We start from the raw sequence: 18133 nt of genomic DNA on the forward strand, positions 1-18133 counted from the left end.
ATTAAAATTGAGACTTGATAATTAAGTCTACGTTTAGTGATCTCACCTCTGACCCAGCAGTTTTGAAATGCGTCTTAACTCCTCTCTGGACACAGTCCCGTCTTCATCCATCTTCACATCCACACCCAGTTCTTTAATTAACCATTCTCCTTCCTCTGACAGATGATACCTGGTTGAAATGAATTCTATTTCAAGATAAACGCCATTATTAAGATTGGCTTGAAAAATCGTCTCTTCACCGGTTCTACCTGCGCAGTCCTTTAGTAAGGGCATACATCTGGCGTGCTTTACTGGCTGCCTCAGCTTGGCTGAGTCGATGGTTGAACTGCATGAGTAGGCGCTCAGCAAACGGCTGGCCTGCACCGTAAATGCGGCCGTAATTAAAGACTTTGGCGTGCTCCCGGCTGATGCCCACGGCATCTGCAGTGCGGCTGTGCAAGTCTGTGCCCTGACTCTTCTTTCCTTGTAAGGTCATCCACCCAAACGCTGTACAACCTGAAGCTCACAAATAATAAAACCATTATTTGTTGAACTGCCAAACAATCAAATGATCTATTTAATTTTCTCTTCAGGAACATGGCAATGTGTCTTAGGATATTCCACGTGGGCTGCATTTTATCCACTGAGATTTTAGTAGCATATTGTGGAAAATTGCACATGTGTTTTATATGGAAAACAGGTCACTACAGATTAATTAATTACCCCATTATTTAAACAGATTACAATGTACTGTAAAATACTCATACTGAATAAATATCCTTTCCCAAATAAACAAAAAACTGTAGTTTGATTGTACACTCTGAGCTACCACCTAGTTTGTGTTACATTTTAAAGATACGTTTGAAATTTTGGGGGAAATGCTGATCTCGCAAATTCAATTTTGCCGGTAATAATAATAAAATATTGACAAATTGCTGAACTAGGCAGCTGGGCGTTTGCCTGCTCTACATTAACTTTGACTCAAATGGAAATGGAAAAGCAAATCAATATGGCATCTTATCTCACCATGCAAGCCAGCAAAGTGAGACTCTCCAAGCACAGCTGCAATCCACAATTCCTGCGAGTCAACGTCTGACCCCACCAGGTGATAACCAGGGGGCACCTGCACCATTGCTTTCAGCTCGCTGCCTACACGGTCCCGCTGCAAAAACACCAAGAAGGACACACAAGCTTTTAGGGGATAATTAAAAAAGCTTTAGTTAAAGCCTTTCTGTCAATCTATTCCTTTAGTGCGTCATAGCTGTGAGTAAGGACACATTAATGTTGCAGTGTAGATCTTCTAAACTCCACACAACCTTGATGTGGTTATTCAAGGACTCTGAAAGCCCCAGGGAACTCAAACTGGTGATTGCTTTGTAATTAGAGTAATAATCATTTTGGGGTCATACAATATGCATGCACAAAGTTGGAATAATTTGTCGTTCTGTGCTCTGCATTTACAACAGAATTCCGACCTGTTTTAATACAAGGTCAGAGGGACTTGTGAGTAAAACAATACAAGCACATTGGACATTACTCTACTGTAAAAGAAATTGGTTTTAGGAAACGCTGGTTATTCCTCTTTAATGCTTTTAAAACACCTAAATAATGCGGCACAAACACAGTGTGTGGTTTGTGTACAGAGTGTGTGGTTTCTTCAGGAGAATAAAATGTGGTGTTTGCAGTCTACATTAGAAATGTAATGAAGGTTTATCTCCAGAAATATAAACAGACCAATAGTCAGTTTAGAAACCAGTCTAAAACCAAGAACAGGACTTAGGAAAGATCTACAGAGTGTTCAGGAACCAATAAGAGCAAAACTACATTTTGTATATTATTTTTTACACGTTTGTAATTGCTTTACATGTTCACCTTTTGCATTATTTAGCCACTGTATCATACTTGTGCAAACGTTGCTCAATATATTCACTCTGGCTTCTTCTCAGACGTTATAAATGTAATGCTTGTTATTACAGATATCAGTTTATACAATGTTTCCTCAGAATTGTATTGGTTGGTGATCAATAAATAATAAAACAAAAAAGACTTTAATTGCTCTTTTAGAACTTGATCAATTAAGGTGGTGATTTTTCCTTTCTTACCCTTGCATTACTGGCGGTAAGCCATGTTGGCTCGACAGCTCTGCGAGTAACCGTCCCAGCAGTAATAACCTGCGGTAAAATGGCACCATATTGCCCCTCCTCACTGTAGTCGTCATGTCTGTGCAGGTCAAAGAATGTTTTTTTTTTTTGTTTTTTTTTAGAGATTTAGCAACAATGTAATAAGAAAATTGTGAAAAATAATACTGACATACTTGATTACATTGCGAGGAAGTTCTCCCCTCCGTAGCCAGACAACCATCTGAGAACTTCACAGACAGACAAAAAAAAAATCAATAACAAGAATGTACAATAGTTTAAGTCAGTAAGATCTGACCAAAGGGAATTTCACAAGTCCATTACTGGCAAAGCACTCAGGAGTGTACCTGATGCGTTTGTGGGCGTTTCTCCAAAATGAGATCATTTTGTTGATCTCCAGTGCACGTGCTGCATTGGTTCCTCCTCTGCCTGCCTGAAGGGTTCCATCCTCCATTTTAGACAGAAAATCTTTAGAGAAAGGGCTGCCCACGTTATTCTCATTCCCATCCTGACAAATAAGATCACTGCTAAAGTCACACTCAACAGGGCTGTGCATGCAGAGCAGTGTTCATTCATATAATCAAATCTTCAACTGAGTGCCTCAGATCACCTTATGAGGTAGCTTGAAAAACCAACATCCTGGAATGTTGACATCATTGTATGGCCCATTACCATGGTGATAGGGACATTCATGAGCTGAGTCCATACTCTGCTATATCATTTAGATATAAACAAGGGAAATTTTTAATGTTAAATATCACTACTTAAAAATAGAATATTGAGAATCTGGGTTTTTTTTATATTTAAATACTTAATTATGCAAATGCTTGTTAGTCTGTGCCTTAAATGGAAATTTACTTTGGTCTTTTTGACCCTCACTGTCTGTGGCAATGCTTCATCTTCAGATACGGCCTCCAGCCGACTCAACTCCTCCACCTACAGGACAACAGAAATAAACACACAATTTTCACAATCACAATATTCCCTAATGTTCAGATTTACTTCTGTAAGAGATTTAACTCTTTAGATAACCAACAGTAATTCAGTACGAAATGTAAGTGAACTAACTGTACTAGCTTCATTTTTTAGAACAATCACAGTCTTAAGATTACCTCATACATAAAAGTTGTAATGTGTATTTCTTGATAAATGCAGATTATTTGTATCATTGTATTAAAGTCTCACACTTTATATTACCTTCAAATCAAAGGGTTCAGAAATTTAATCAGTGTTGCACATTTCTAATTAGAGGTGTACGTGTATTTCCACCGAAATGTTTCGGTACAGGGCTTTAGGTTCGATACACATGTTTGTTTAGTCTCCCCATTGCACTTTGAGTGCATTTTTATAAATATTATTACCAACTTAAAAAACAAAACAAAGAAAAGACTCTAGAGTTAGCGCAGTGTCACTGTGGCTTCTCACTCCGTACCAGAAATAAGATTTGTTTTGCACATGCATAAAAACGCTAAAGAATCCATAGCGCTAGCGTTAGACCCTAACCAGGCTAGTTGGTTGGCTTTCTCTTTTTTTTTTTTATTAGAAAATTCGGACAAATACACATATTGAGGGAGAAAGTGAATTAAGGATGGGAGGAATGAAGACATTTGCTAATGTATGCTAAAAAAAGTAGAATAGTTTAGATCATACACACACACACATCTGTTACCCCCAAGTGAATTCTAACAAATGTAAATTATTATATTGAATTTTTCCATTTATAAAATTTTATTCATAATTATTAATTTATTTTATTATATCAATATAATAAAAAGTGTATTTCATAAATTTTATTTATTCTATTAATAAAATATACAGTATTATTTTATAAATTATTTAACCAAGCAGGCATTTTATTAAAATGTTTGTAAAAATGTAAACTGTTCAAATGTTGATAATAATAAAGTGCGTTAATGGAAAACGACAAGCAATTTTATGTTTTGCATTTCTTTCCCCTAAATGTACCGAAATCTAACCAAACCGTGACTTAAAAACCGGTGAAACTACCAAAGAATAACCAAAGTCATATTCAAGAAGGTTGGTTGAGATACAATGTATGCTGGAAAAACTATTTCATATAATGATAGTATTCATATTGTTTAAGTACACAGCTACAACATATGATAGCTTCTGTGTCTGTTTTCTATCAGACAGTTTGGTTTCTTAAAAATAAAGTATTTTTTGATATATGCAAGAAGAATTTGGAATGTTCAATGTTACATAATATCTGTGACTGTAAAAGATGACTAGTCTAGAGCAAGAAATGCTAGGCTTCATTCGCTTGCATTTCAATCTAATGATGGCACCAAAAGCATAGTGGGTAGCATTGTCTACGCTCTGTACTAGGTTTCTGGGTGATTTTGCTTCAGGTTCTCTGGTTGCCTGCAATCTCCCCAAAATAATCTATATGATCATATTATACCAATTGTGAACAATGTAAGCAATGCCCTACAAATAACTTGCATCTCATCCAGGTTCTTACTGTTTGCCACACGCTGCTGTCAGTCAGCATAAGGTCATCTGAGGGCAGACTGTCCAGACACTGTGGCTGTTCCTTCCCTTTCTGTTCACAATATTCTTTGTAGGTATTTTCAATCGCCCTACAGATGGCAAATACCAAAAAAAAATTCCATTTCAAACCCATAAAGCGAAAATGTATTACATAATACTAAAATACTAAATAAAGTAATAATATAATAATAATGATAAGAAGAAGAAGAAAAAGATATAATAAGAATAATGCCAAATGTTAACAAATTATATAATTTTATTTATTAAATGTGGGATGCAGTTAAGTGTTAAGTATAATGGATCCTCTTACTGATTTGGATTTCATAAATGCTCACAAAATGCTAAATTAAAAAGCAGAGTAATGACAATTACTTACCTGTAGGGACATATCGGTCCTTCCGTGTCCTCTGGGGTCTCCAAGTTGTCTCTTCGTCCTGGGACAAGGTAGCCCCAGCCATGTTTCTCTGTGTAGTGAAGAGGAAAACCATCCCACGTCAGGCCCATCAGCTTGGGTGTCACTCGCATCTGCAGGCTGATCAGAGTGGCTCCAGGAGACCATTCCTCCTCCTCAGACATCCTCACACACAGCTTCCGGTACCAACTAAGTGACAGAAATGTGAAAAGTAGGGAGAAAAGTTACATTAGCCAATGACATGAGCATAACCCGCAATAAATGTGTGTTTACTCACCCAGGGTGTGCAGGCATGTGCTGTCTCCTCTTTGGCAGGCAGTTCACTGTACCCTTTAGCTGCTCCACAAGCTCTCTGCTGGGGTTCTTCATCTCATCCTCTTCCTCTGGAGGTCCTGGATCTGCAGATATATATATAAAATCATGCAACAATGTTATTTTCAAAAAATCGGATAAAAAAATAATAAAAAGAAACACATCACACAGTATGTTATTGAATGAATGACTTCACAGAGACTCACATAAACACTATGTTGCACATAATAATAGTTTGCACATATTGTACTTTAATAGCTATGTCATACCTTCATCCCACTCTTTCTTCAGGTTGCCAGATGCAGATGCCACTGCTGCTTTTTCAGTTTCTAGCTTTGCCTGCTTTCTCTTACTCATAGTTATTTTCTTCTTCTTAAACTCCTGAACATCCCACTCCAAGTCCCAAAGCCAAGGATCCTCCTTGTACCTTACATGACGTTCAAGTAGATGTACTTACATTAATTCTTACATGTGAAATTAAGTTTTTAATAAACTATCTATAATAAAACACTTATTGGAAGCATAAAGATGGCCATTACTTGTCGTCCTGCAGTAACTGACAGGCATCATCTGCAAGAATCATCAGAGACTTCTTCATCTCTCTTTGAAGCTCCTCATATGTGTCTTGGGCATCCTCCAAATACCGATCCCAGCTCTGATTGATAGGCAAGTAGCAAACACCCATCTCCAGCATTCCTGCAAAAGTTACTGGATGGGGACACCTATATCAAAAAGAAAAAATAAATAAATAAACAACAGGTTTATTGACAGGTTGAACTGTTTGTTAGTTTAGGGAGAAATATATGTGAAGAGTATATGTGGAATATCATACCTTTCCATGAAGAGGGACAACTGTTGAATAAACACCTCATGAGTAGCCAGAACGTCTCTTGCACAATACTGCATAAGCTCCTGTGAGCATAAAATTAGTAAAAAGGTAATTAATAATTTATAAATTCATCACATAGTACATTTGTAAACCTATCGTTGTTTTTTTTTTGTTTTTAAGAGACTTTGATTGTGATTCAGAGCATGGGTATATACATTAAATGCTGACAATATATGAAAAACTTCTAGGTGTTCTTTTACCTGGAAATTGCTCCGAATATCACTCATGCTGCCCTTAACAAAAATATTCCTGGCTTCTTTTTCCAGAGAATCCCCTCCAACATAGAGGGCATGGACATCAGCTAGGTTATTTATACTGCTTATACTGACCCAGTCCCAGGAACCGATCTAGGAAACAGCACACAGAAACAGATACATCATCATTTAAATGATTGTTTACATTCACCAGGATTCATGAAAAAATTGCAGGGTTATAAAATGATATATAATGTGATCATTATGCTGATTTAGCTCAGTGTCTGGTTGCAAACTCTTAAGATATTCATTTAATGATATGCATACATACATTTAATTGTGCTAATCTTGTCAATAAACATCATAGATTTATAAAGGTGAAGGAATATTACCTATCAATAACATTGATGTCTGGCTGTGATAAAGTGTAATTAAGATACAACAGCCATAGTTGTCTGAATAATGATATCAATATAAAAACAATATATTAAGAATAATTATGATAAGTAATCATGATCATCATTCCAGCAATTATTGTATAGACCTAGTTTATAGTAATACGGTAATAAGTCCACAAACCGCTGGACCCTCAGGACGACGTCCAAGCTTCTTAATGTGCTGCTTGACTTCATGCAATCCTTTTTTCTTGCCATGCCTGCTGGCCATCCAGAGGGATCGCTGGAAACCCGTCAGCCCTGAGATAGCCATGTGGAGGCTCATTGTATCCAGAAAACGCATCTTGGAGCCCTGTTCATGAGCAACGGTATATACTCAATTACTAAATCAGCAAACCCTGCATATATTATAGGTGTCATTTAGATATAAATAAATAATTCAATAAATATAAACTAAAGCAATCAGTCAGGAAAACAATAAAAAGTGTGATCAATGTGGAAAATTTGTATTTGATATATGAAACACATCAATGACAAATGTGTACCTTTAAGAGATACTGCTCTTTAATGTGTGCTCGATCAAAGCTGACATTGTGTCCCACTGTGAGTCTCTCCTGCCAGTGTCCACCTGGAGGCCTGCTGGAGTTGGCTGCAGTCTCCAAAGGAATTAGGTCTGCTGGCGTCAGCTGACTGGACCAGCTGTACCGCTCCTCAATCAGCCTTTTACTGCACCATGAGTACCTAGGGTATTCATCATCAGATAAAAAGCCCAATAATTCGTTTCATAATAAAATTTAAATAAATTTATTTTCAGTTTAGCAGAAATACTGTATGTATTAGTGTTTAAATGGGTGTGTCCAGTTTTATCCACAAAGCAGTGCAGTGGCTGCAGGTTTTCATTTCAGTTAAGTATTGAGTATTGAGTCTCACCCAATTCTAAATGTTAAACTGGTTGACATTGTCCTTTAATAGACTGGCAGGTATGACTCCTGCTTGTTATGATTACAAACCTGCAGCCAACCGGCCCATTTGCAGCCAACCGAGTTAGAGTTTACATCTCACCAAGCATTTGGAGAAACAGCCACCGCCAGTGTGGGACAGTGGCCCTCAGCCATGCAGACTTCCACATCAAAAACCAGAGCGTTCTCCTCTGGAAAATCCACCTTCATATGTTCTCCATTTGGGCAGTACCTCACCCAGCCCACTTCCCAAACCCACTGCAGGGGCATGTCAGGAAGCTGTGCTTGCTGCAGAAGCCTGGCTGCCTCCAAATAAGGCAGGCTTTGCTTTTGTGCAAGTTTGCAAAAGTGGTCATCGATGTTTTTGCCATACATATCTGGTAACTTCAGCTCCACATCACTCAACAACGGTGCTTCCTTTCCCCAGAGATTATGCTTCTCTAAATGCCCTATGCTTCTTTTTATGCCCTCGCTTGAGTACTCTACTGTTGAGGAACAAAAAATCTGCTCGTGCAGATTCTTGGAAAGCATCTGGATGTTGAGGGGGTTCATACGGGTCTGGGTGGAGCGCTCCTGCCCTTTGGGTTCACCTGCAGCTGAGCACCTTTGTCTCCGCAGAGCCGCTGAAGGGCATCTCCATCTCCTCCCAGGAGACACCAGACGGAGCATCTTTCCTCAGTTTGCTTTTGGGTGATTCACATTCTGATAAGTCAAATAAATAGATATAATAAATATATGCCGAATACACAAATGCACACCATTAACTATGAAAAATGAATATAAGTATCATCCATGAAAACTTATTTTTAAAGCAGCAACCCCAAAAAAAACCCTGTTTTTCCAAACACTACAAAAGTGAAAGTCCACTGGATCATACTGACAGGAGCATCGTTATAACATGTTTCCTTAAAAACTTATAATGTGCTCTTGTTTGCAAACTTCAGCATGTAGCGGGTTTACACGTGTAACTGCGATTTACAGAGAGCAGAATGCGCCTAAATTACCGTCCTGCTTAAAAAATATTCAAATTGAAACATCATTGTGTTCCTCACCACAGTGTTATTCATCCCCGCGTGTTCAGACCGTGCTTTAATTTCAACCTGGGGCTCTGGAACATCACACAACACTGACCATGTAGCCATCTTAGCTGTCTTCTACTGCTCCGTTTCTTATACAGCGACACTGCGTGGCTAAGACTGGTAGCTTTGTTTGGACATTTTTTGGTGGATAAAAATAATAATAATTACGGATCAAATGTGTACAGTATCGCATGTATATTTAATAATTAAAACACATATAAATCCTGCATAAGTGGACATTAAATTGGATTAAAAAAATACGCATACGCATAAAAGCGAGAATTTCTACAACTCACTATAGGCCTCGTGGCCTAATGGATAAGGCGTCTGACTTCGGATCAGAAGATTGCAGGTTCGAGTCCTGCCGGGGTCGCTTTTTAATCTTTTGGTTTTAGAATGACATTTTTTTTTCTAAAATCAGTCAATGTAATAGACTTAAAAATGTTACAACTGCGTACAAAAAACATTTAGAATAAATTTATTATTCAGCAGATGATAGATAAGGTAAACAGCACAAGCAGAATAAATAGCTAGGGTTGTCGCTGCATTCATGGATATAATACACAATGTCAGATGCCTTCCATTTGTTTGTAATTGTTGATAGTTATTTCTTGTTAATATGCTGTGGATTTAATAACTAAATTGGAGGTATGAGAAAGACAGTATGCTCAGCTACAGACAGGCGCTAAACGCTGCTAGAGTTGAGCGACTGAGCAAACTCATAGAAAACAACAAATACAACCCCAGGTTCATTTTTAGTACAGTGACTAAATTAACAACAAATCAGGTATCTGAATCACAGTTTAGTAGTGAGGACTTTGACTGAAAAAATTGAAAGTATTAGAAACACAATTGAGGAGCATTTTGTGATCCAGTCTCACCGGAAACTCCACAATTACAATTACACTGCTTTACAAGTATAGGTCAGGAAGAGCTGTATGATGTCATCATCAAAGCCAAATCAACAACATCTCTGTTAGATCCCATTCCAACTAAACTACTGAAAGAAGTGTTACATACAGCTGGTGAGCCTCTTCTGGATATTATTAACTCCTCACTATATTAAGGTCATGTCCCTAAACCGCTCGAATTGGCAGTTATTAAGCCCCTCATTAAGAAACCAAATTTGGATTCAAATTACTCTATCAAATTACAGAACCATTTAAAATTTTCCGTTTATGTCTAAGATTTAAAAAAAGATTGTGTCTGCCCAGTTATGTTCCTTCTAACAAGGAAACAATATATTTGAAGAGTTTCAGTCAGGTTTTAGGCCCCGTTTTTTCTAGATCTTAGTGCTGCATTCAACACTATAGATCATGACCTTCTCCTGGATCGCTTACAGTATTACATCGGCATTCTGGGACAGGCATTAAGATGGTTTAAGTTCTGCCTGTCTGATTGTTACCATTTTGTAGATTTAAATGGAGAACTATTCAGGTTAATGCAAGTAAATGATGGGGTGCCACAAGATTCAGTTCTAGGACCCCTGCTTTTCACAATATACATGCTTCCCTTGGGAAATATTATTAGAAGTCATTGGATTAGTTTCCACTGTTATGCTGATGATATCCAGCTATATATCTCATCAAAACCAGATAAAACATCTTAATTGGCTCGGTTAACTGTGTGTTAAAGAATTCAAAGATTGGATGACACATAACTTTCTATTATGTAATTCTGATAAGACAGAGATTTTTAGCAAGGCCTGCACATAGCACATATCACATATCATAACATTGTGCTCCATTACATCTGATCACATGCACATTATCAACTTGTGCTTGGTAATATAATGAACAGCAGCTACACTAATTCCTCTAAACAGCTTCTTAGATTTTCCATTGGCTCGTTTATTTTAAAACAGGATGGTGCAATATTTATATGAAACCAGCAGGGGTCAGGGTCGTTTCACACAAGCGCACAGCAAAGCCTATACAGGTCATAAGAAAAGAATAGGCAGCGGTAGACATTTCATTGTGCAGACCTGACCAAAGTCTCCATATACAAACATGACAATTTGTTTAACAAATGCACTTTCTCAAATAAACACATTTATGTTTTTTTCCCCCTGAAAATAGTTTACAAATCCTGCTGAAATGTAAACCTCTAATCAATGCACCCAAATAGAGCGACCGATTTAAATTTCTCTGGTTCTGGGTAGTCTTTCAATAATAAAATTAAATCTCTTTAAAAAAATTCAGGTGCGATAAAAATAAATGATTGTGTGTTTATATTGGACAATTTAAAATGTGAGTTTTTAACTAGATTTGCTATTATTTTTTAATGAGTCACAATAAAATAAATAAACCAAAAACATTACCATTACCATCAACAAAACCTTTTACATAATGTAAACACTTATTAGAATCAATTCAGGAAACACCTTAATTCTTAAAACAATATAAAATGACCTAACCAGAAATTCTTCAGTCTTTCTAAGGGCCACAGAAACTGATTTATGTCTTTAGGCAGGCAGATTTTTAAACACGTTAGTGGAAAAAAATGACCCTTTGGTCCCAACTTAAGATTTTTAACTATGGACCGAATTACTAAAAAATCTGTAAACACAACGATTTCATGATCAGAGTACATTGGTTTTGGTAGTTATTTGTATATATATTTGTGTGCCTTATATGTAGAATTATTCTTTAATCACAATGCAAAATACATTTATTTTGTTTAAAATATACACTAATACAATTTTATTAATTTTTACTTTTCCTTGTAGTAGGGTGGTATTGTCAAAAAGATTACTGTAGCTTTGATATGTATTTTCAAAATGGTGTTATATTGGACTTTAGAACAGAGAATAAACTACAGGTAAAATGTATAAAGGGTGTGGGATTGATGGTGCCACCACAATGAGGAAAGACACAGTTTAGTTTCCCTTTTCTGAGTTTGTCTGCAAATATATGAAATTTGATATTGGTTAGGAATTATTGTTTTAAAGTACGTATCACTATTTTTATTTTCTATTAAATTCACTAATGTAGACACTCTTAGGGGATTCCCTAAACTGATCAAGACTACAGACTAGTCCACAGTTTTCCCAGTAAATAGGCCGTTGTTTTAGATCAGACCGCCTAGTCTGTCTCTGGCTATGTGTCTCTATGGGAGAGGCTTTAAACAAACTACTGGCAGTGGGTGTAATCGCCGTTCACTCGTTAAAGCACCATGTTTAGGAGCTTAGGCACGTCTTCGAGCGCGTGAAAAGGCCTTCAAGGCCCTGAGCCATGCTATTCATGTCCTCAGAGGGAGAGGTCAAGAGGTCAGAGCAGTTCGCAAGCCCCGACACCATTCTTATGCTAACTTATCAAACCCACTACATCCTCAGCAGCACAGAGGCAGTCTGGCTCACAAAAACAAACAGGTCTTGTTCACTGCAGCCATTCAGGGTTTTCTGGTAAAATATTCCAACAATTGATTTAACACACTAAAAGCAAATACAATTTACACGCAAAAAGGTGCCCCTTACAAAAATAAATCAAGTGAAACTAACACCTGTTTTCATTCCCACTTGCAATATTCATTCACTGTTTATTTTTCTCCAACGTTCTGCACGTGTAGGACATGGTTTAGCCATGTGATTTTCTAACAGTTGTCATAAGTCGTTTAAATGGTGTTGCATGTGCTTACCCAAAATTCATGCACTTTAAAATGTTTTTCCTGTGATATTACCCACATAATCCCATGTGGCAAGCCTATAATCACATAAACTTTTCTTAGAGCATCAAAAAGAATAAAAAAAATAGATTTATATTGAAGATTAAATCTTAAATGAACATCGACCAAACTGACCCGTGAACAGCACATTAAAAAGTATGATGTATGACATGAAAAACATACACGGTTATATGTTACAACAGATAATATAATAGTTTAACTTTATAAATACTGTTTATAGCCTTAATAATAGACAATAAAACAACACCAAAATATAGATATCTAGCTAGCTAAATAGATAGATAGATAGATAGATAAATAGATAGATAGATAGATAGATAGATAGATAGATAGATAGATAGATAGATAGATAGATAGATAGATAGATAGATAGATAGATAGATAGATAGATAGATAGATAGATAGATAGATAGATAGATAGATAGATAGATAGAAATAAACATAAATGAAAATAGGTATGTATCTTTCTATCTACATTTAGGGGCTTTTTTGTTACAGGTTTTTTTTTTACAGAATCTGTGCTGTGCAGTAGACTAGCTCTGTAGAGGTTATTAACTTGTAGTTGAATATCACATGTTCATTTAGTGGCCTTGTAAAAGAAGCAACCATATTGGCAGCTCAATGCTCACGAGGGAATAAAAAAGGAAATCACCACTTAATTACTGGTCCTTAACCTCTCACTCTAACCTTTGGCCGATGGAGACCTTTGGCCTGGTTTATTGTCCTTTAGGGACTGGCCGGGGACACTGCCACCAGCCAGTTCCTGTCAAAAATAACACCACATCATCACTAAAGCTCCATTCAGCCCAGGTCAATGTCAAACTTGGTCAGTGAACTGTCCATTTAACGAATCAGACCAAAAGGCAGTCAAGGTCAATACTGGAGACCCCATTAACACCCTGATTTCTGAAACAGACCTGCCTGGATGTGTTTTGCCATATCCGTATATCTGTACGAGGACATAGACACGTTCACATTTTGATATAAACGTATTAAAAAAGAAGTGCACCATCATTGCTTTTGTTTTATCTTAAATAATACGCATATCCTTCTACATCAAGCCTACATTGAATAATCTGAGAAAATGATTGTCTTGCATTATTTTTGTGATCATGTTGCTGTGTAATCAGAAGAACAGACTGTGTAACTGTGAGCCTCATTCAGTCCACTCTCTTTAAAATAATGCTGACATTTATTTTTGTCAGAGTGATGTCATAGAAAATTAAATTGTTTAATGTAATCAGTTACATTTAGATTTAGACTTTGTATTCTGTGTAGGTTACTGCAATATTAAAACTGATTTACATAAAGTGTGCAACAGCAGGAAAAGATTGACAAAAGTGCGCTAGAAATATTAAGAAATTATTTTGAAAAATAATTTTTTAGAAAGCTTCAAAAAAGTGGCAAAAACAAAGCAACTGTGAATTAGGGCTATATGATATAGAATGGTGTGCATATAAAGCTTCCAAAATAATGGTCAGTTGTTTGTATTTTACAGATCGATAAAGCTTGTTTTATTATATTTCAGGTCTCTATTTAAAATTTCCTTTTATATGAATATCGCAATATCAGTGCTTTGTGCTGTTCATTCATTTTCCTTTGCAGTTTAGCCTTTAAGCGGGTTATTACAGCAAATCTACACCTTCACAGCCTTTTGAGTGCGTCCAGCAGACCTCAGACAAAAAAATGCATGTAAAGCAACTCTCACTTAATTTTCTGTATTCCCTTTACCAGCAAAAAAAAAAAAAAAAGGAAACAAATTACCAAATACTACAAGCTTTCAAAGGATGGTTTTGGCTTACTCGGTTAATAAATACTTATATTGTATATATTTAAGCATTTATTTATTTATTTATTATTATTATTATTATTATTATTATTATTATTATTATTATTATTATCATTATTATTATTATTATTATTATTATACATCATTTGACATTCATTTTCGATCCACACAATGTATTATTTTCGTAAAAATCCTTATTTCTATTGGTTACATTACAGCGCTGTTAGCTGTCCAAGGTGCTGAATGCAGTTCACAAAATTTTCACACAACTGTCCTAAATCTTTGTCTGAATTTCCTCTTGGCTGTTTGTCTCATAAAAAACTCACAGATAGTAACTTTCAGAAACAGTCTTTATTTATATTGCACACAGGTAAAAAAAAAAAAAAGGAAAAAAAGGAAAACAATCTGGACATACAATATATATATATATATTTTTTTTTTTTGCAGAACAAAGAAATTACAGTCTAATAAATAAACAAACTCAAAGCAAAATATACAAATACAGATTGTGTCTTTGTGATTTGTATATATTTTTGTATATATATTTTTCATGGCAAGAAAATATTTCTAATTCATTTTGCATCATGTCCTCCAGTGTCTTCTGCTGTTACCACACCATCTTAATAGACAGCCATCTATAAAACAGAAAGGAAACAAACAAACATATTACTGTGTTATAGTAAAAGTTTCAAATAATTAGAATATCATATATGTAAGCAATTTTTTTTAAACCAGTAGAATACAATGAGCCATTATTATTATTATTATTATTATTATTATTATTATTATTATTATTATTATTTTTATATTTTTTTAAAACATTATTATTATTATTATTATTATTATTATTATTATTATTATTATTATTATTATTATTATTATTATTATTATTATTATTGTCACACTCACAGTAGAACCAAAATGATAGTGATAGTATATGTCCATGTATTTCTCCCATTCCCAACCAATCGTTCTTTTCCTGTATTACAATAATTCTTTGTAAATAGTGTGTCAACTATGTCACAGTTTTAAAATTATACACAGATGATCCAGTTGCTTTTATCACTGTAGGGGAGCAGATCAGACCCTTTCTGTCAAATTCATTCCATCTCACATGCAAACACAGCCTTTCTCTTTCCTTTTTGTCAAGCACAGGGTTTCTCCTTTTTTCTTTTGGTTGGTCTCTGATATTAGTTTTTTCATCACTCTTTGGACTCCATGCAGCTTATGCAAATCACTTTTCTTTTATTTCTCTGTCCCCTCCCAGCAGCAAGCAAGAGTAGAATGGATAGTGAAAACATGCATGCAGCCTACAAGGGCACACCACACACACATGCATATACACACAACACAGATACACGCTTTAAACATAAAGTCTGTGCAGAAGACAGCCAACTAGTGTTTCTTGGCTAACTCTCAATTCTCACTTTTTAAGCACAATTATGCAAGTAATGTTATTTTTTATACACAGTACACTTTCAGATGTAAAGCATTAAAAGGCAGAGTAATTAAGTACACACACACACACACACACACACACACACACACACACACACACACACACACACACACAGAGAGAGAAAAAGCAGGGAATAGTTCTGGTTCTGAGATGTTATATACTCTTGGGTGACCCTAAAGCACACCTTGCACTGGAAATGAGCGCTGTATAAACTAGGGTACAGATTTGGCTGTAGACAGCCAGTTGAAACTATGGCTAGACTGGAGCTGTGGGAGGAGGATGTCTCAGAGGGGGTTCTGTGGGTTAGGGGGTGTCTGATGAACCCAAGGCTCTGACATTCCCAGGCTCTGGGGCTGTGCCCAGCTGCGGAGGAGTGGAGGGGGGCACACATCTTGAGATGGCCCTGACAGCACTGCCTTTTCACAGCCACATTACTGAAGCAGCCAGCCTTCCTCCCATAGCAACCTTCACACAGGTCAGAGGGTGAACAGCTCTCCCTCGGAGAGGGAAGACAGAGAGATATGGAGAGAGAAAGGGCTATATGACTACAGACAGGCTACAGACAGGATGCCTCTACAGCACTGAACTTGAACTTGATGAATGGCTTAAAGTTTTTTTTCTGCATGCATTTCAAATGCAGATATGCAGCTCTACAACAGAGTTTTACTTCACATAATATTTTTAACGTATCTCTTATGGTTGACTATTTAATAGTGTTTATTCAATTTGATCTTCTATAATAATCTTTTATTTAGCAATTATTTTGTAATGATTAATTACTGATTTAAAATATTTAATAAAAGTGATTGTGTTTAATTCCTTGTCATATGTTTTACTATGATACCTTAGTGAAGTAATCTAGACATTATGTCACTTTAATACAATAATGCTTTTTTTTTTTTTTAAAGTTATGAAATTTGTCAGTGAAAGCATAGTTTAAAATGTTATTCCTAACGTTCCTGAACATAGGGTCCTGCTGTGGATTTCTGCAAATGTTCAAATAACTTGCTTTTAGTGAGGTTCCAAATAAGAACCTGCTAATTTTTCAAGCTACGAGGTTCCGAACCGTGGATCATTGGTGGTTAACTGTACTCTGGTTAACACAGACACGTCTCCTGATTTTAGTTAAAGAATAACCTCTACCTATGCACCTTTCATGCAGACAACTACTAATCTGCAAAGCCTAGACTAGAGGAACATCTCTATCTTCCTTGGAGATACTTAAGGCATCCTTTGCAAGAGATTAGTCTTAACTAAAGATTATACTTGACATACATTGGATGTCATCCAATGCTCTGAATGGCATATGAGGGTGGTTCAATATTCATGCCAAACCTTTTATGTCCTCATTGCTGTCAATCCACATTTATGCACATTTAAGAGGCATGACTTTATGTGAACAATAAATGAACAATATTAAAGCTATAAGAGTCCCATTTTCATACTAAAACCCTTCCACCCTTAAGGACACAAATGTGTGTGTGCGTGTGTGTGTGTGTGTGTGTGTGTGTGTGTGTGTGTGTGCGCGTGTGTGTGTGTGTGCACATGCATGTGTGCGTGTTACTTCGTGTTAAGTGCAGCTTTCACATGTGAGGTATGGATGCAGTTTATTTTTTTTCTCAAAATGTACTGATGTGAATAGCCTACACCAAAGTTATATATAATGATTTGAGCAATTCCAATTGTTCTTGAGCTTTTCCTCTTTTCCTTTAGAGGATTTACTGTACCTCATTAATGAGAGTTATAAGCTTTGGCCCTGTGACACACAAAGACTTACTGTTTGATCCCACAGGCACTTGACCTAAATTTGAGCTAATGTGTGCACTTGATTGAAGTGGTGTGGATGTTAGTATAAGATGATGTGCAATCCTGTTCTGAAACTTTAAACAAATGAGCAATTTTGTATACATTATTTACCATTTAATTAAAGACCCCTGTTCAGAAAGTGAATCATTAAATATTAAAAAATAACCAAACGCATGTAAATCTTTACCCGGTTGCTACCAAACCATTGTGCTCATTTATACAGTAGCATAAAGAGAGAACTAAACATGGCGCCTCATCTCGCCATCAGCATCACATGCCTCCCCCTCCCCTTCATCCTCCCAAACACACCAACCAACTCATCTTTTTGATTCACAGTGTCTATGTCACCTTTTTTTCTATCTAATTTTATTCTCAAGTGTTTCTACAGCAGATTATCACAGTCTATGGTATGTGCACACTGACAGTTGTTACAGCATCATATCTCTAGCTATTTGCCCTGTTAACTGGAGATATTTATCCTTTAAAGGAAAAGCCACAACTGGATTTAATAAACTGGATATAATAGA

General features: G+C 36.2%; 2 protein-coding genes across 3 annotated transcripts in view; both read right to left on the reverse strand.

Annotated features, from left to right (window-relative positions):
* The window catches only part of polg (polymerase (DNA directed), gamma), an 11716-nt gene extending 2743 nt beyond the window's left edge, over positions 1-8973 (reverse strand). The window contains exons 1-19 of one of the 2 annotated variants that reach the window (XM_083547537.1): positions 8842-8973; positions 7893-8491; positions 7376-7571; positions 7015-7182; positions 6442-6588; positions 6185-6264; positions 5892-6074; positions 5622-5779; positions 5318-5438; positions 5005-5229; positions 4600-4717; positions 2976-3053; positions 2728-2826; positions 2465-2625; positions 2294-2347; positions 2082-2199; positions 1006-1141; positions 249-495; positions 47-169 (exon numbers count right to left, since the gene is read on the reverse strand). In XM_083547537.1, the coding sequence (XP_083403663.1) occupies positions 47-169; positions 249-495; positions 1006-1141; positions 2082-2199; positions 2294-2347; positions 2465-2625; positions 2728-2826; positions 2976-3053; positions 4600-4717; positions 5005-5229; positions 5318-5438; positions 5622-5779; positions 5892-6074; positions 6185-6264; positions 6442-6588; positions 7015-7182; positions 7376-7571; positions 7893-8458 (2978 nt within the window). In that variant the 5' untranslated portion in view covers positions 8459-8491; positions 8842-8973. Of the gene's footprint in view, positions 1-46; positions 170-248; positions 496-1005; positions 1142-2081; positions 2200-2293; positions 2348-2464; positions 2626-2727; positions 2830-2975; positions 3054-4599; positions 4718-5004; positions 5230-5317; positions 5439-5621; positions 5780-5891; positions 6075-6184; positions 6265-6441; positions 6589-7014; positions 7183-7375; positions 7572-7892; positions 8492-8841 lie in introns of both variants that reach the window. The other variant, XM_083547536.1, reaches the window with a different exon arrangement.
* A 5868-nt stretch (positions 8974-14841) lies between these two features.
* LOC310729404 (uncharacterized protein) overlaps positions 14842-18133 on the reverse strand; it is a 7138-nt gene continuing 3846 nt past the window's right edge. The window contains exon 3 of the mRNA XM_083547538.1: positions 14842-14976. Coding sequence (XP_083403664.1) covers positions 14949-14976 — 28 coding nt within the window. The 3' untranslated portion in view covers positions 14842-14948. The remainder of the gene's footprint in view (positions 14977-18133) is intronic.

The sequence above is a fragment of the Silurus aristotelis genome (assembly GCF_946808225.1).
Source record: "Silurus aristotelis genome assembly, chromosome: 7".
NCBI lineage: Eukaryota > Metazoa > Chordata > Actinopteri > Siluriformes > Siluridae > Silurus > Silurus aristotelis.